This window comes from Mytilus galloprovincialis, chromosome 12, assembly GCF_965363235.1.
Source record: "Mytilus galloprovincialis chromosome 12, xbMytGall1.hap1.1, whole genome shotgun sequence".
In the NCBI taxonomy this organism is placed as follows: domain Eukaryota; kingdom Metazoa; phylum Mollusca; class Bivalvia; order Mytilida; family Mytilidae; genus Mytilus; species Mytilus galloprovincialis.
Window position 1 is genome coordinate 8,294,052 of NC_134849.1, and position 20,392 is coordinate 8,314,443.

General features: G+C 31.1%; 1 protein-coding gene across 6 annotated transcripts in view; it reads right to left on the bottom strand.

The window, feature by feature from the left end:
- LOC143053822 (neuroglian-like) overlaps positions 1 to 19,353 on the bottom strand; it is a 38,973-nt gene extending 19,620 nt beyond the window's left edge. The window contains exons 1-5 of one of the 6 annotated variants that reach the window (XM_076226613.1): positions 19,225 to 19,353; positions 6,393 to 6,506; positions 4,686 to 4,797; positions 1,913 to 2,091; positions 588 to 776 (exon numbers count right to left, since the gene is read on the bottom strand). In XM_076226613.1, coding sequence (XP_076082728.1) covers positions 588 to 776; positions 1,913 to 2,091; positions 4,686 to 4,797; positions 6,393 to 6,456 — 544 coding nt within the window. In that variant the 5' untranslated portion in view covers positions 6,457 to 6,506; positions 19,225 to 19,353. Of the gene's footprint in view, positions 1 to 587; positions 777 to 1,912; positions 2,092 to 4,685; positions 4,798 to 6,392; positions 6,508 to 7,538; positions 7,658 to 9,569; positions 9,590 to 14,572; positions 14,597 to 16,850; positions 16,979 to 18,819; positions 18,893 to 19,224 lie in introns of those variants that run through there. The other 5 variants (XM_076226615.1, XM_076226617.1, XM_076226618.1 and 2 more) reach the window with 5 other exon arrangements.
- Positions 19,354 to 20,392: the final 1,039 nt, after the last annotated feature.

Genomic DNA, 20,392 nt, shown 5'->3' on the forward strand with positions numbered 1-20,392 from the left:
AAACATTTACAGGAGGCAACTTTTATCACGTTTAAATGAAGTAACAAACTTATTTTGCCGCCGAAATTTAGGTTGATGTACGTTTTCGAGTACCAAGCACTGGAACTTGCGGTAATGCACGAAGTGATAAAAAGTTGTATTTTTATCAATTAACCTGCTACACACTGCAAAGACAATGCTTCAACCTCTTTTCTTAAGATAATGAATCCTTTATGTCTAAATTTCTTTAATTATCAATAAAAAATTGATGTTTCATCAACTTGGTAAAAATTGAAAATGTCCGATGACAGAAGCGACTGAAAGCAAGTATCGTCAAGAACAGGGCGACTTGTTTTCGCTTTTGGGGGTCGGGGAAAGCGAAGTGACTGTCAGGAAAGCGACTTCTTCGCCCAAGTCACCTGGTAGCGTGAGCCCTGTGACCAATGTAAATGAGGTCAAGGTCATTAGTGAATCAGTCAATACATATATCATCAGTGATGCAGTCATTATATATATTATTCAGTAAATCATTTAATTCGGCTAGGTGAGATTAAAATTATAATTTTTATATATTGACTATACTTTATGATGATTACATAGACACCTACCCATTTTATCTACAGCTATACGTTTTGTTTCATCCACTGTATTACTGGTTCCTTCCCCTAGTTTCCATTCGACCTTACACTCATTGCCTGGTACACATCTAGGTTTACCAACACATGGTATGGAAACATTCGTATACTGCTTAGCACTTGGTAAATCTTTTAGTGTTGTATCAGTGAAGGATCCAATAACTGAAAATACAGTCAGAAAAATACATGCAGCAAATAAGATGAAAAACAATGAATGAGCTTTCAAATTGACAGCAAACTTGACTTTCTGTATTTTGAAAGGTGCTTAATGGAATTTTTTTTACTTGCCACATTCTTTGCCTATTTTTTTCAACTTATCAAGGACAATAACTACTAAATGACAATGAAATAAAATCATCATTATCTAAGTTAAAAAACATTTTGTCATGAGTAACAGCATACTAAAAATTTAAGAGCAATACATGAACATATCATTATCTAGCATATTAATCTATTGTAATAAAAATTCATAATATCTAATAAAATTTGTAGATTTAACTAACAAGGTCCTTATATTAGTATAAAGTAACATTCTTTTATAGTGGAAAATTGTTTTAAGGTTAAATAAGCTACAATTAAAATTTGCTTGCTATAGTCCCTCTCTAATATTAGATAACTCTGGTTAATTTCCCAATCAATCTATCATGAAGGGGAGATAAATAAATCGTGTTTCATTTATAGTCTTTTTAAAAATATATGAACGGTTCTTATATATTGGTATGTAATCATTTTAAACGTTTCAAATTTATGAAATGATATTTGTACATCAATGTTTTTGATACACCAATAACAAAAACTGAAATATTCTGAATTGATACATTTTGTAATTACTCAAAATTATATCAGAAACCTATACTTAAAGTCATAAGAAACCTCAAATTAAAAAAAAATAAGCATATGTTTTTTATAACTAAATGGATAGTTTTCATTATACAACTTATGTACATATACTTTTTTCTGAGGAAAATTCTTTAATTTTTCCACATTTAGAAGAAGCAGACTACTTATCTTTAATTGCTTAGCAATTCGCCGTATGCATAGTGACCTGAGAGTAACCCTACTCGTAAAAATCTGGTGATCGCAATACGCATTATCAGTCATTAAAATAAACAAATATCTGATTGTACATGTTAAACACATGCTCAATACCCATGCTTTTTGTTATTTGTTTACTATAAGGTGACAATCGGTAAATATGCTACATTATCAATTGCATGAAAAAAACATTAAGTGTAAATTTTCACTCTGCCAAGGATCATAACTCCTGAAAAATAATACTAAATAAGCATAAAACCTACATGCTCTTTCCACTTTGAAAGGTGCAGACATTGCTGAACCATGTGAATTGGAAGCAAAACACTGAAAGCTTCCAAAGTCCTGTATTGCAGGTTTGGTTATTTTCAGTTCTCCTGTCATCTTATCTGAACTTATCTGTAGACTGTCAGAGAACACTTTACCATCTTTACGCCATTCGTATCTGTAAAAAATAGAGAATAATAAATGGCTTTATTTATATTGCACCTATATCATGTTTCTCATCATTTAAAGTATAGGGTGTTATAGGCAAATTTTTATATATATATATATATAAATACATATCCATAAATAAACTAGCAATAATTTAGATCTTGACAGACATGTATACATACGTGTCTGTCTTTTGCTACCCAAAGGTATATTTTGGTAATTTTTGTCATTAGGTTGCACCGTATTGTATAGATGTCTGTCTTTTGTTACCATTTAGATGTAGGTATTTTTGTCATTAAGTTGTAGTCTGATTGTTGCATTTTAGCATCGTTTGTTTACGTTATTGTGAATAGTTTAAGAATGTCACTTATTCAGTTTGCTCCGTTCTTTTACGTCAATTTAATAGTGTGTTTATTTATTAGAACAGCAAATATTTGCCTCTACCTAGAGCGCTTCGATTCAAATGAATTACCATATTTGTCCTATTAGAATCTAAATAATTCATGGGGGCTTGAATATATCTAGATTTTACCACAGGTTGTCCCTTTATATCGCTCAGGGTAAAATATTTGTCATAAAGGGCCAACCAGTGGTAAAATCACGATATATTCAAGCCCCCATGAATCATTTCTTAAAGTATACTACCTTCCTTTCGAAATAGTCTAGTCATACAGACTGATAGATTGGATATCTGTTGGACTAGTCTACTCTTCAAGGAGGGTGGTTTATCTAATCTAATGTAACTTCACGGTTCAGCTAGCAAGCAAGCTAACCAAAGACATTTCCTTTAACTACACATTCAATGCAATCGGCATGTAATAAATTCCTAACATCCCTTTTATTCATCTTTAACTTTCACTTTAAATGGCAAAAATTATTATGTGTGGTTTGACAGCCAGTTAAACTATATATAGTTGACAATTTCACTGGAGCTTGTTGGCTGATTTGAACTTATCTCAGTGCTCCAGCTAGAATTCAAAAGGGGCAGGGTGCCAGTGGAGGGCAGGGCACTTTTTTAGGATAGGAGAAGGCACTGCTCATTTCTTTTGACTACGTCCCTGCGTGTATCACGAGTTCACATATTTTTTTACTGTATATATTGTTAATAAAGATGCATAAGTTGTTTTTTGATTATTTATTCTATAAAATTTGCATAAGAAAAGTCATTCATACTACATGTTCATACAACATGGCAATACACATTCATACTATTAACCAAAAAAGGGCAAAATAAACTTACTATTCTCCCCCACCCCCGCTTCTTTCAAAAAAAGAACATTAACTAAACATCTCATAGTTTACCATACATGTACATGAAAGAGTAGTTGTATTTCAAAATTTTCATCTAGAGCTTGGCCCTCAAAACCCTTCTTCGTTGTTTGTGTTCAGGAATATAGGGAATATATTATTTAGTGTAGCTTCATGAAGTTGATCTGTGATGAGAGTTTAAGTGCACACTACCTTTATTGAAAGTTTATAGCTTGACCCCAATCAAACAGCTGTTTAATTCATATTTCTTTCTTGAGAATGTATAAAACATGGATTGCCAAAAGTATGATTATCAAAAATAAATTGCAATATATTTTTTTTGTATGTTCAACATGTTCAAAGACATTGAATATCCTTAAGGTAACATTCTTATATAATTTTGTATTCAATTGGTTATTTTTTCCTATTTTTAGTGCTAAATAATATTTTAGGAGCACAAATTTGTAATAAGCTTTTTCAGGGGAAGTAACTCCAAAATTACATGCCAACGTGTTAACGTCTGCTTGTCGCTCACAAGTTGAGATTGGTGTCGTTTCTGTGAAGGCATATTTTTATTTTTATTACTTCAATTCAATTCTAAATTCATGAAAGTCTTCATTCATACACTCTTCCATTGTGACTTGGAGATCGAAAATGTGGACACACTCATCAAATTTATGACAAAAAGGTACATTGTCTTGATTAAATTACCTAGTAATTAACACCTTTGAAGTCTTATCCACAATCAGTGGCGGATCCAGAACTTTGCCTAAGGGGGGGCCCGCTGACTGACCTAAGGGGGGGGCCGCTCCAGTCATGCTTCAGTGATTCCCTATATAATCAACCAAATTTTTCCCACGAAAGGGGGGGCCAGGGCCCCCCCCTGGATCCGCCTATGACAATAATTGATTGTAATGACATGATTAACCTGTTACCTGGGGGCAATAACCAGGTGTCATATATGTAATTTAACTTCTGATAAGAAATCGATGAAACAAAAGGCAATTTTCTTGAGCAATTTTACCAAAACGGAACAAGGGTTTTTCGGAAAAACGGCGTCAGGGCAGAAAGGTGCGGCTGAGGGCCCACAGGGCGCGGCTAAGAGCACACAGGGCGCGGCTAAGGGCACCCAGGGCGCAGCGCCCTTCTATTTTGGGCTAACAAGACCACTGAAGTAAAAGTAAAAGAATGTTTTCTTACATCACAGTCATTTGGACTATGGTTGTTAGTTGTCTCATTTGCAATCATACTTCATCTCCCTTATTTTAATAGTAAAAACTTACTTTGGCAGTCTGATGCTTAAGTTTTAACATATGTTTTCACAAGATTGACTGTAAAACTATACTTTAAACTTACGTTGGGGCAGGGTTTCCACTAGAACTACATTTGAACGTTTTTGGTGTGTCATCATCTTCTTTCATATAATATGAATCTGCGAATGGACTCGTAATCTGTGGTGGCGTTTCAGCTAAAATAAACAAAAATTTCTTAGAACACTTTGCCTGCCTTTTATATTACTGTAAAAGTTTAACAATTGACAAAAACTATAAAAATCCCATTAGGAAATGCTGCATACATAACATGTAAAATGCAATTACTTACTTTTGTGAAACTTTAAAAAATAATGCAGGAATGTCTGACTTTACAATAATTTATTATGTTTTGTTTGCTCTACATATAGGACTTTCCTACTGTTCTACTTTTGCCCCATTTCTTCTTTAATACAGGGATAAACTTGGATCAACGTCTAGCAAAAAAATCCCAGTTTAGGCTTAGGGCTTTCTCAAAAATTTATGACATTCAACAGAGATGATTTTACAAATAGTTGTTAACATCTACTAGTCTACACCATTTGAACTCAGGTGTATAGTTGTCTCAATTGCAATCATACTGCATCTTATGATTTATACAGGGGCGGATCCAGCCATTATAAAAAGGGGGGGGTTCCAACCCAGAGTAAAGGGGGGGTTCCAACTATATGCTCCCATTCAAATGCATTGATCGGCAAAAAAAAGAGGGGTTCCAACCCCCGGAACCCCCCCCCCCCCCTTGGATCCGCCAATGATTTATATACTGTAGACCAACTACTTTTATATGAGCAATTTATTTTGCAAAAAGAAAAATAACGCGAATATTAATCATCGTAAATATGTAAAACTTGGATCTTTCCTTATTTAACTTCATCAATCAAATTTGAAAAATGGCGAAATTAAATAGCCACAAAATGGGCTGGTAAGGGCTAAACATGAAATAAAGTTTCTATAATTTTTGTGCTATGTTATGATTTTCTGAGAGGTGTGAGAAAACTAGTCTCAGCATATGATTGGTCAAAAAGGGCTGGTAAGGGCAAAATGTGAAATAAAGTATACACGAAAATAAGTTGGTTTACAGTTGAGTGATGACTGATTTAACAAAAAGGAGTAACAAAATAGTTATAACATGAATATTGTCCAAAGCAGATTTTTATATTGCATGAGCTTACCAGTGTAATATAAATTACATAGGGAATAATGTTTACCTTTTGTTATAGCAGGTTATTTTAGCAGGGTGTCAATTTTCGCTTGTTTTCACGAATAGAACAATATCACCAAAATAAAGTTGTACATGCAAGGGTAGTATTGATAAAAGTTTTGAATCCACAAATATATTTCGTATTCAACGAAAAATTGCGAAAATTTTACACCCACCAAAATAACTCGATTAATACAGTATTAAAAGAGTGAAAAACAATGTAAAACTTACTTCTGTCAGGCCTAAATTAATATTTTGTTGGTTTCCCCAATCCCGACCCTGCCAAGCCAGGTGTGGCTAGGTAGGTAGGGAAATGATTTTATTTTTTCAAAAAGCTTGAACATTAATGGACGATCCGGCAATCCTGAAAATCCAAAATGAATAAAATAATACTTGACCTGGTTTTGACAATAAAATTTTATGAGTAGCACTTTTTGCGGGGTCGGTCGGGATTGGGGAAACAAACAATATTTTATTTTAGGCCTCAATGATCTAAAGCTTTGCACTTTTATTATCACATAAACAAAAATACAAATAAATAACAATACTTACGATCTGCACATTGTATCATCGATAAAATAACAACAAAAAGTATAACTGTTACTAATGCCTTCATTTTCTTCTTTAATATAGCTTCTATTTTCTTTTTAAATGCAGTTTATAAATCTGAAAATAGATTAAATCTAAATATAGTTATTTTTATAATTTACTCATAACAAAATGGAAAACTGATGAAAGCTTAATGCGCCACTTGTGGAGCAGGATGTGCTTACCCTTCCGGAGCACCAGAGATCACACCTAGTTTTTCTAGTGTTGCTCAGGTTTTATTTTTCTATGTTGTTTCTTGTGTACTTTCATTTGTCTGCTTTAAACCATGGCGATTATAATATTTATAATTAAAAGAGGGGCGAAAGATACCAGAGGAACAGTCAAACTAATTGAGTTTGACTGTTCCTCTGGTATCTTTCACCCCTATTTTACTTTTAAATAATATTTGAAACTACACATTACCATTTCAAACAAGTACAACTTCAATATCATTGCAAAAGTACTACTTTTCAATGTTTACTAGAATTATTTTTGTATTGTGACTTATCTTAGAAGTTCCATGAATAATCAATGAGGACAGAGGACATATTTACTTGCATTTTTTATTATGATTTTGATTCATGTTTATGTTTAGTCACATGCTCTGGCTCTAATATAATTACAATAAAGATTTGTATTGGAATTGATTTTTTAAATATAAAGATTATCTCCCTTTATTTTAATGTGTTATACATTTGTACTATTATAACTTGTCACAAATGAACCGCTTCCAGTGAAAGATGCGATTGTTATAACAATAACATGTCACATGAAGAACAATTAGATTAAAATAATGGGGAAATTCTATAGAAAGTAGAAAATTTTCTGTAACCCAGGAAGCAGCTGTGGGGTCATAGCCTGAAGGGTTACGTCTCAGAATCACTGACTTGACACTAGCATTAAATGTGGTTGAGCAAATTTGGCTTTATGATCACACAAACATCCTTTCAATTATACTCATAAACACATTATTAGAGTACTTGTGTATAATTATCACAAAGTATCTTCTTAATCAGTATTTACCAATTGATGTATCTACTTAATACAGGTACTATAGATCTCGAGTCATAACAAATTCTGATGAGAGCTGAAATTAAATTTTCAACTTACTTCTTAGGTTTGCTAATTATCCGTCCTATACTTTAAAATGCATTGTACACACAATAACTCTAAAATGTCAGAGAGGTAAAGATGATTAATACACCTGGTTAACAAAATCCAGGTAAATAAAGGCATACCTGAGATAACCTGGGGATCTCTGAAGGGTTATAAGTTAGTCTCAGCATTTAAATCTACTTTCTTTGTTTAAGTCTCTGATAATGAAGTTGTTATAAAAACAAGAACTATTTGTTTTTTAGAATGTTTATAAGAAATAAAGGACCTTCATAAATACACTGAAAATCAATAGACACTTCGGAGAATTATGTTTACTTATTTAATCAAACATTCCGTATAAGGACGATTATATGTAAACTTCCGGTCAAAGCACTCCTGGATGAGTAACCCAGTTAATCATGTTATTGTTTAATCAGCTGTATTGTTAACAATTGTGTATCATATAATTACTTCAATTACATTGTCATTTATAAATATATATAGGAAAACCTTGAGTCCAAATCTAAACAGCTGGATCATCAATATTAGGGTTTTAAATCAATATTTTTTTTATGTATTGTTTCTTTTATCTGATAAACTTCTGGTTCAGTGATTTAACATATATATAAATTACTGAGGTCTATACTACTGTGAACATTATAGCAGTGAGGCTACCAGCTGGACATGTAAAAGTGTCACAGTCAGGTATTAACACTGAATTATAAAATACCAAGTCATAAATCTTATAATGTGCCTCATGGATGTATTAGATATAGATAAAAAAAAAAAAGGTTTCAGGCAGTTTTGTATTGTTTCTGAATATAAGGTTGACTCATTGGCACTAAAGTAAGCCATATCTTCTTATTTATAGTGAGAATGTCAGGCAAGTTATGGTAATGATAATAATTGGTTACATTTCTTTGTCTGTCTACACTGGACCCTCTCCCCCTGAATATGGCCTTATAAATGGGTATGAATGCACAGATTATAGCGCTGACAATGTTTTTCAAATAATTTCTCTCAAACCAGTAAAACTCAGGGGACCACTTTGAACTAATGCAGTGAGAAGCTGGTTTTTGGTTTGTTTTAAAGATCTCACGACGACTTAGATGTTTTAAACAGCAAAAATGTGGGTTTCTTTCTGAACTATTATCCTCCTTATACCGTGTGACACTGATGTAAGTCACTGAACTGCTTTCAACAATGAGCAAAACCCTATTATATTAAGCTATAAAACATATGAAATGAAAAAATTTAAAACAATTCATACAAAAAACCCACCAGTCTGGTTTATGTACATAACTATAATCAAAAAACAAATATGAGAGATAGCGACCCAGACAACCACCACTGAATAGCAGGCTCTTATGTGTGTGTATCTATAATTAAGTCACTTTTTAGATTTGTGGTATAAATCAATGAAAAAGTCTCTCCAACTAGAGTGTATCTTAAATTTTAAAATAAATTTACATTTAAATTCAATATTCAAATGAGGATTTAATCTCTAAAGCTAATCTGACAATGAACTAGGCTTTTAAAAAATCTTTCATCTTGTTGACAGGTTTAATATTTAAACAAATCAAGTATTTGCTACATTTTGTATGCTGACTTAGCAGTTTCAATTTGTAAAACCATTCATCTGAAACACCATTTTGAATGTTCTGGTTGAGTAGACACAGTAGAAAAAAATACATATTTTTTACTAACTGAGCTAGTCGCTTTATCAAACTAAGCCCCAAAAATATCAGACCTGCAAAGGTGTGGTAGAACGTTTTTATTCTATTTTATTTTAACAATTACAGGAATTGTACTAACATAATGATTTTTTCCCTATGAATACTTTTAAAATTTCTCGAACAAAATATTAGATCTGCAAATTGGTGGTTGCAGATTATATTCTATTTTTAGTTTAAGTGAAAAAAAAACACTAAAATCAATTTCTACTAACATACCCTCTCCCTCCTTTCTCAATTTATTCTTAAAATTAATAAAAGGTTTTCTTAGCAGATACTTTCATACATCAAAAGAAATCATAACATTACTGACCTTAAATAACACCACCACCGGGCACCTGAACAATAATAACTGATCAAGATATTATCCAAAATATATGCACAATAAATACCTACATGACATTTAAGTATGACATGCAGCTCAGTAAATCTTGTGTGTATCTATACATACCCTTGACATCTCATGTACTTAATAAGCCATTGTTTATTAACTCTCACATATTTACAATCATGAATATTCATTATCATAGTTTAGCCAATAATTCTCAAGACAAACAATTCTGTATCGATTAATATGCCAAACATGGCCATGCTGCAAACACCAAATTGACAAATACGATAAAATTTAGGGTGAAAAAATCAATTTCCTTGGGGCAATTTTAATTATAATTCTTATTTGGCATGTATGGCTTTTGGAAACTTGAAGAGTGTGTATGGCTAAATCAATAAATATGTGACAGGTTTTTTTTCAAATTTGAAGCCTACTTGCAGATTCTTTTTCGATTTGAACTGTTTTCTTTGAATAATTTATGAATGCTTTACATTTTTCCTATTGAATAGTTAAATACATTTTCAAAAGGTGTAGCTGTATTCATAATTAGTTTTCCACTGTGATTTGGAGGAGCATGGTATTGCAATACAATATCAACATCCAAGCTACCCCCAAAAAGGTTTCTAGCCAGCTATATACTATTAAGGGGCCCTGAGCTCCCCTCTGTCCTTCAATTCACTTCCCTCTGCACTATTGTTTTAACCTTTGCCATTATAGTGATAATTCTTGTGCTATGCATTTTTACTGAAGGTAAAGAAATAATTATAAGCACAAAAAAAATCCTTTTAAAATCTGGAAAAAGCTGTTAACACAAAAAGATATTAACTTGTTCATTTATTTCACATTTCTTTATCTTTAAACATGATAAAAAGTTCCCTTTTCACACAAGAAAATTCACTTAAATGCAATTCATCCTAAAAATGTGCCCCTCTGTCCTTAAGTCATAGCTAGAACACTGAATAAATCATATGCAATTAATCTCTTGCATTTCAATACTGTCAGGTAACTTAAACAAAACAGGTTTATGACATATAGTTTAAAAATATTTCACTTTTATTAATAACACAACTTTCTTCTCAAGCCATCAACCTCAAAAGTAGTAAAAGGCTTAGTATCAAGCAGGCATTAAAAATGAGGGCAGGTAACTCTTAATTCTTTTTAAGTTATATATAAATAGATTGTTCTGCTTTCCTCTGGGTTTCTGTTACCCCACCCTTTTCTTATAATTTAGATTTAAAAAATGTATACCCTTTTATATATTGCGTAGGTAAAAATTTTACCTTTTCCAATATTGTTTGGGTTTTGTTTGGTGTGTTACTATAACAGTGGAATACCAAAGAGCCTCAAGAGAGAAAATCAGTAAAATACAGCCAGAAACACCAAGAAAGATGAAAGACGAAGTTATAGTAACTTTATTGATATATATTTTTGATAGCTTTCCCGACCTATTCACTTATTTTCAAGCTTGGAAAGGTGCATGACCTATTGCAGCCGCACGTCCTATCATCTTGTATATAGGAAGTGGACCCCCCAGCTGCTTTCATTCTCTGTCCATGTTTAATTTATGGGAAAGGGGGATGCTTCAGTAAATTGATTACAATTTTGTATTATATTCATTATGTCACAAACCACTTATGCTTTACAAAAAGCATTCAAATTTTTAAAGCCACTACTACTCACTGGGGAGACTTTCACTGTATAAGCTGATTACACAATATCAAAGACAATATTATCCTAATGTATTAGATCAATAGTTTGTCACAATGAAATAGACACAAAGTGCCATATAAAGGGAATGCTATGGCTGCAGTGTCACTTCTCTACTTTTAACAGCATGTCAAAATTGTTCAATATATTTTAATTCAAATTAGATGTGGGGGTCTTTCACAAACCTGTCCGACAATATTTAAATTATGTGTTAAGCTTTGGTATGGGTGAAATAGTTTGTGACCAGCTGATAATGGGATAGATTTTCTGATAGATGTGACAAGCCAATATAAGTTCTAAGTGACAAAAAAAAACAAAGTTAACCTTTACAAATAAAAAATGTTTTATGGTTTAAAATCTTAATACTAATTTAAACGTCCCATTACAAATATGTGTTTTATGGTTTTAAATGTTAGTTCTAATTCAAATTTCCCTTTGCAAGTTCTATATGCATAAATGGACATACCCTTTACATGTGCATCTTTTACAGATTTTACAAGACATCATTTTTCATAATTCAAAAATATCCAGGTCTACACTTTTTGAAAAAGGACCTATAACCTTTCCAAATCAATCCCCATGCTGTATATAATATAGGTATTCTGTTAAACAGTTTTGTTTTTCCCAATCAATCTAAAATTTAACTATGCACATATGTTATGATGGTTTTTTTTAAACTTTAGTTGCAAATGTATCCACATATATTGTGGTAAATTAATGTATCAAACCTTTTTCGTAAAAGTGCAGTCTGTCTGGAATATTGAGGAGCACATAAAGTACAAATGAATTACTTTATAAGATTAAAATCTGTCATACAATTAATTTATGAACTTGAAAACAAAGTTATCTCCCCTTGAACTCTGAATGTACCATCCCTGGTTATCTCCCCTTGAACTTTGCATGTACCCTCCCTTGTCTATCAATATATACATGCAATAAATCTATTAACAAATCATATCTCACTTATTACGCCAATTGTCTTTTAATCATCAAATTTTCAATTATAATAATAGAAACTGAGCACACTGAATTAATCATCTTTATTGTAAATCAAGTTTGGATTGTCAGATGAATACAGATTTTTGTTTCTATCTTTGTGATTAATGGATGAGTATGAAAGGGGTATCTGCTGATACTAATTTATAGGGCATATGCACACTACAAATTGGCCATTAAAGTTAATTCATTTTAATCAATCAATGGAATTGTTAATTATTAAGTGGTGTGACGATAAAATATCAAATAACGTTTCGCATGCACTTTTATTTCAGGAAAAGTCAATTTTTGAATTATTTTTTCGATAGTGATCAGCATATTTGTTTTTTCATTTGTATCTATTGTTTTCAATGACCGCTATGTGAACTGTAGAGTTCACTTCTGGTCCTATGGTCTCTATGGATAGGTGATACAATAAATGTCAGAAAATATATATCATGTATATATACAAATACCTTTTTTCATGAGCTTTTGGAACAAGAAAAAAAAAACATTGTTTCATGGAGCTTTTCTCCTTTCCTTAGCCAGCAATAATACATTAGAATTTCTGACATACTTATAACACTATATAGGGGGTGTCTAGTGGCCTTGATAACAGATGAGGGCATTGCACAATAGCTTGATTTAAGACATAATAAATATACATTGTATATTCTTTACAATCTGCAATTTAACAATGAATTCTCCGTCATCTTTTAAAATTAATATTTCTCAATAACTATAAGACAAAATGTGGCGACAATATAGAAAAGCACCTTTTTTTAGTACAATAGATGGCAAACAAATAATTTCATACTGTTATAATCCAGAAACTTATTTTTCCATTGAAAAAAAGACATGGATGCTGCTTTGTTACTTCAAATTAACAAAAAAATTACCATATTATAATTGACCCATTCAGAATATCCGTCTGCACTACATCCAAAAAACAAATCTGTTTCCCCAAGTAATTAAAAACCTGTCAATTATAACAATTCTAAACTTCTTTTTTCAAATATCTTCCCCGACTCATCTTTTTATTTTTTTTTGTCTTTTTGAAAAATTATTCCTCTTGGACAATGATGGGCTTTAATTGACAGTAAAATGATAATTATAGACAGTGTAGATAGATAGGGATATGGAGAGACACGGTTCCTGAAGTAATTAAATATACCAACTGTAATTACTTTCTCCCTGTAGGCGGTCAGATCGTACTTGTCAATTCTAGGAAGTTACCGGACAAATATGGACTAGTTATTTCCTATTGAATTATCTCCAGTAAATTAGTGTTAATTATATCTCATTCTATACCAGATATAGCAGTGGGCAAGAAAAAACTGTCTGTTTTCTGTTTTTTTTAATTTACAAACTCATTTCCCACCCATTGTTAACCATAGTGAAAAAATAATTACAGAATAAAAAAAAATAGTTAGTTTTATTCAATAAAAGAAAGAAAAGGTATCAATTATTCATACAATAATCTAGCTCGTAATGAATTTTGAAAAAGGGGTGTCTGAAGAACCATTGTTAGGGATAATCCTAGTTAAAAGTTGATGGCATTTAAATCCTTTATGTCACTGTATCATTAAAGTGCTATACCCACTAATCCCCCACCCCAAATATGCCTCTGAAGATATGCTTAAACCTTTATATTAAGCAATGCATAAAATTAATAAAATATATAAGTAATATACATGATATATGTATATATTTTTGTACATCAATAAGACACCAAACCAGTTACACAACAAAACCAAAAGACATCTCTACTTCTAGGTTAATTATACAACAATAAATCTATGTGTATGAATAAATGTAACCCACAAACAATAAAAAAATCTCTAAACCTTAATGGACAATTTAAATAACCGTGAGACTAATGGCAACCTATTGTTACTCTGACACTAACTTTACTTTTAATAAATACAGGGTCTCCCTATTCACAGCACATACTTGTGACACTTCTTGTCCCAACCAATTTTCTTGATCCATTTGAAGTCCTTTCCTAAATCCCATTTACATTTATATATATAATTTTATGTGGTCTTATTAATTTGTCACTAAGACTTAACTTAGCACTGCTGTACATTACTGAATGCAGACCAATTAGAGGTAGACAACCATAAATGGACAGATAAAAGTATTTTATCTAAATCATTTTAGAGATTTACATAATAAAATGTGGTGTTTAATTAACAAATAGTAAGAATTTAAAGTCATAACCGGTAATGTGTTGGTGGCTGAACAATGATGGTAAGCAATTGACGATATTCTACAAAGGATGAACACAATTTACAACTTACCAAATTAGAATTATCCTTTTACAGTCTAATCCAGTAATTATTCCTTACGGAAATAAATTAAAAAATTGTAAATATCAATTGAGGGAATCTTCACAATAAGACAAAGTAGTGTAATGTCGACTACGTCACTTCTTATCCAATCAATGAATCAACGATGGTTTCCCAGAATTCTCACGAGAATATCTGACACACTCCCAATTTCACACATATATATATATATATGATATATATGGATCCTTTCAATTATGATGGTTTTCAATTAAGTTTGATCTTTGTAAAACTATTTCATGACATACCCTTTTTACTCTATGGAAATCATCTGCGTGTTTCACATGTTTTATCTTTATATAATGTTCAAATATTTAGATGCTAATTATATCGGACATCAAAATGTCATCGGAGCATCAAATTGTTGTTAAATTAAATATAAATCTCAGGGCGACAAATACACAAGGTTTAAATTTATAGTCTATTCAAAATCCATTGACTGTATAATAGTGTAAATTCTTTTTCTATTTCAATTCTTGTATTTCATGTTATTAACTTAGAAAGATCACTGTCCTGTCATCTTTCTTACTCAGTATAAAGGATTATGGCTTTTACAATGAACATAATAGAAACAGTAAAATATTCAGACTTAAATGACGGGAGACTCCTACACGTTAAATTGTGCAATTACTATGTTTGGGCCAGGAATATACATGTATGTGTAATGAGAGAATTTCCTCAGGCTGAATTCTAAAACTTCCTTAATGTGAAGGGCATAAACAGTAAAATGAGAGGAATTTTAAAAAATAAAAGACATGCTTGTATTTTTAGTATTTAGAAATAGTGCTTTCTAAAAAGATCGTCTTATGGAATGTATCATAAATGAGGTGCTATGATATAAGGGAAATTTTTTAATCTGTTTTGGATTGGGAGCCACTGTGATATTTGAAAATATTGACAACTATGCTGCCACTATCAATAAGTACTCCTGAAGTACAGTTTTTTTTACCCCGATCTAATTCAAATGCATACTATAGAACAATAGATCTGGCAGTTTAAATGTACATTTTGTTGAACAATAATTAAAAAAATACATGTACAACCAGGGCTCACACTACTTCAGAATTATAGGGAGAAGTGACTTCTCTTTTTGAAACTGATAGGGAGAAGTGGTGAGATTTGAAAGAGAAGTGCTCATTCGCGCGGGTGCGCTACAATGTTTGGATTTTACAATAGTATAAAGGGCCATATGTAAATAATGTTCTTTTTATGTTGTTCAATTCATATGAGTAAAAAATTACAATTAAAGTAACATTTGAAATTAAAAGTTGTTTAAGTTTTACTAAGGTTCTTGTGAGAAACTACCAACTAAATATCTAGCACTAAAAAAAAAATTATTATTTTAAAAAATGTAAAGAAATTATATCAATTACAATTTAATGAAAAATTATCTTGTGTATGAAATTCAGTGCTTCTCATAAAAAAAAATATAAAAGTTATTAAGCTGGGCCATAATATATTGATATTAGTATTTATAATAGTCTCAGAGTTAAGCAACTTTAATCAATAGTTTGAAACATTCATAAAAAATATAGGGAATTATATACACCAATCAATTAGATGTAACCAAAAGTCTCTTAATGCGTGTGGGATGCGTAATTTTTCCCTTTGGGATCAATATTCTTCTGTCAGCTGTTCCATCCGTGCGTCCGTAGTAATTATTGTAACAGTACGGATTTCGGTCATAGCTGGTCCGGTTCAGATCCGTAGTTTAGAAATCGGTCAATGGCAGACGAATGCAAGAAAATTTACAAAAATAAACGATGTTTGACAAGTTATTTGGAAAGGAACATGACGGTTTTAATGCAATAAATGGATTAAACATTTACTGGAGGCAACTTTTATCACGTTTAAATGAAGTAACAAACTTATTTTGCCGCCGAAATTTAGGTTGATGTACGTTTTCGAGTAACAAGCACCGGAACTTGCGAAAATGCACGAAGTTTTATCAAATAACCTGATACACACTTCGAAGACAATGCTTCAACCTCTTTTCTAAAGATAATGAATAGTTTATGTCTGAATTTCTTTAATTATCAGTAAAAAATTGATGTTTCATCAACTTGGTAAAAGTTGAAAATGTCCGATGACGGAAGCTACTGAAAGCGACTTTAGTCAAGAACAGGGCGACTTGTTTTCGCTTTTGGGGATCGGGGAAAGCGAAGTGACGGTCGGGAGGGCGACTTCTTCGCCCAAGTCGCCTGGTAGCGTGAGCCCTGGTACAACTAACTTTTTTGAATTACAGTACAGTCAAACCTAGCTGTTATCAAGGTCACCTATATTCAGCAAAAATTTATCTTGTCATGTCACTCACTTCTTGCCCACTTATAAGGTAAGTTTTCTTTGGTCCAGATGTTGACCTTAAATATATACAGGTTTCACTGTACTTGAATTTTGAATCATTATGTTTTGTTAAATTAATGTTTGACATTTACTATCATAAAATGTTTGTTAAACAATCAAAAATAACAATTACACCTATCAAATTTGACTTGTATTCATAACAAAACTGATAATAATTTTGCAACAATTTAACATTGACTTCAACACACCAGGTTATAACAATGATTAGCTAGTTGTATATCTGTATATGAACTAGAAAAGTAGTCCAATATAGTGACTTGAAGCAGAGTTCACACGTTGAGCTTCAACTAAATAAAGGATATGTATGATGCTTTCGTACTAGCAAATGTGCAATCGATTTTAAATTTATGAAATTGGTCTATCAGTGTATAAAACAAATGTAAAAATTTTAAAAAAAGTGGGAGTTCAATTTCAATAAATCAGTTCATCCAATTATGTATACTGTAAATCAACTTATTTTCCCAGACAATTATTTCGTGTTAAGCCCTCTCTATCCATTTTTGTAGCAATTTAATTTCTTGATTTTCAAATTGACTTGAAGTAGTAGAATAAGGAAGGATCTAAGATTTACATATTCATGATGAATTATATCTGGTTAATTTTTTACTCATGAAAATCAGTTGGTTGACAGGGCTTCATATTAAAAAAAGCTGAATTCATCAAAAACAAAAAGACAGCTAAAATTGCACATACAAATGTGTTATGTATCAGTATGTATGGTCGCGGATTCAACATACAGATATATAACAAATGCAATTCATTTAGCATTCTGCAGAAAATGTACCACTAATTTTGAAATGACATTTAATATTACATAACATAGCAATTATAGTCAGTTATGGAGTTTATAATTTCAAATTAACATTATATTTCGTATGTTTCACCAGCGCAATTTGGATAATACATGTAGGTAAAATTACATCTTCAAAAATATCTATGACATGTATGAGGTTTATACTTTTAATATACTTAAAGCAACTCAATCCACGAGTTTTGGATGTTTTTCAATCATTTTACATTAGACAATGAAGGACAAGAGGAATATAAAGATCATTAAATTATCTGATTATGTGACATGTCAAATCTCTTTTAAATGTACTGATTGATGTACATTACCCTAAGGGACATAACTCAATTTTATTTCACATCTGTTTAATTCAATGTTTACTTTTATCAATAAAATGACATAATTTAATATTGAATGATTGTTATGGTGGATATTGAATGATTGTTAGATTGTTATTGAAGACAGGTGAGAATCATTAACAGGTGATTTAGAATTTAACAGTCTACAATTTACAGTTCTTGGTCTGTAATTTTTAAATTGACAGGATATATATAATTTATATTTTACATTGTACTTCAAATCCAGAGTTTGATAAAAAAAATTAAAAAAAATAGACGGGTGCAGTCAGCCTCCAGGGGGATCCAATCAACAAGGCAATATTATGAGTGGGACTTGTAAAAGGTCTACATATGTATGCAATAATCATGCACATGCATGTTTGTAGCTGACCAGAAATAAATTTCTGATATACAACAAATGGAAGTTTTTAACGACCTTGACTGGCTATACAGCCCTTGCAGGGTCGTTTTTTTTTATATGTTGTAATTTAAGTTATATATATATTGTATATTCATATACATAGTATTCAGACATATGGAATAATTAATTATAAAAGATGGTTCACTTGGAAAATCTTTAAGTACATGAAAAATGCAGTTTGAAAAAGATATTTAAAGTTTAAGAAACATAATTTCAATATTTAATTTTGAAAATGAATTTGATAACATGCATAAATTCATAAACATAAATATAACTACTTTCTTTACCTTTTTTTGTACCCTTCAAGTCTAACAAAATTTCTAAATAAAATGTCTATATTATTTCCTTGTGTACTGCAGATCCTCACTAAAATGTTGATTTATATATTATATATAATAAAAGTATTGATTTGGACAATGTTGAAGTGACCTCAATTAGTCTATTAAAAAGCGAAAGCTGTCAAATTCCTTTAGTCGCTAATTTCAGTATTGTTAATTATAACCTGTGTATAGAATAGGGTACGCTAAGTTCAATCAAATATGCCGCGTACCTGTGTACAGGTAAAACAGTATAAACTTTCAAACATGTGGCGATTCGATCATCAAAGATGACATCAGAAAATGCATTTGTTCAAGGACGTAAATATATATACCAATATTCCATTTTTAAAGTATTTTACATGCAAACTATTTACCTGTATAAAGAACAAAAGGAAGTTGAATTCAAAACATCTTTCCTCACAGGTATTCTCGCACCTTGCAATATCCGGGTATTTCCGGTAGTCCAAAATCTGTGACGTTTTTCACAAATCAATGAGAGGCACGTAAAAAGGGATTGTTAAATCCGAGTTTTAAGGCTAAACTTCCAGTCTTGATCCTCAAAACAAATAAAAATATAATTATACATTAGTAATAAGTGGGACTAATAAATGAACTTAAATAGTAACTGTTTGTTAAATTTGAAGTTATACATAATCTGTCATTTGAGCATTGGCCGTCACGTACGTAATACTAAACACAGACATATGGAAGCACTATACCTATATATATCCGTACTGATATTATTACCACTAGAACTTGGGAACAGTATATATAATATTACAGAATTTTTTCATAACGGATTACCAGGAACAATTAAATGATTCACTAATAATCGATATAACTGCATTGTCTAAATGACTACTTTTCGTCTTTAATAAAGTTCCCAGGTGAACTTCTGTAACCCAGGTAGCACAAAAACATTTTATTGATATTTTTAAAATATATTGCAAAATATCACCAAAATATCATTTAAAATATGTTTTTGACGTGATATGTCTGGCTGTACTCATGTGAATAGCATATTTTCTGGAAATATTTGTTCTGAATGTTTAAAGAGCATTAATTATTTTTAAATATCTTGATTTTATATTGAAATAACATAATTTTGATATAATTCAGTTTCAATTGAAAATATCCAGACAACATCTTTCAAACATCTGGACAAAATATTCTTCTAATGTCTAGGATATGATTTATTGATGTCTACCTAATGTTTTTTTTTAAATACAGTCTGTCAACCTTATTCTCATTTTAATATAAAGTTGAGGCATAGAATTGAATGATTATAAGTCAATTCATAAATTCTACTGGTTGATATTATGAAATATATATTCAGTAGATTAACAAATATTAATTGCAGAGTAAGATAATTTACTCGTGGCAGTGATGTGTTGATAAACAAGAAATTGAAAAATATGAAAGTATATTCAAATTGTATTTGTTGTTTTGGGCTGGTTTTAAATATTTTTTGTTTGTGCATAAAATTATTCAATCATTTAGGTAAATACATTTAAATGACTACACAGATTTGAAAATGTTAGA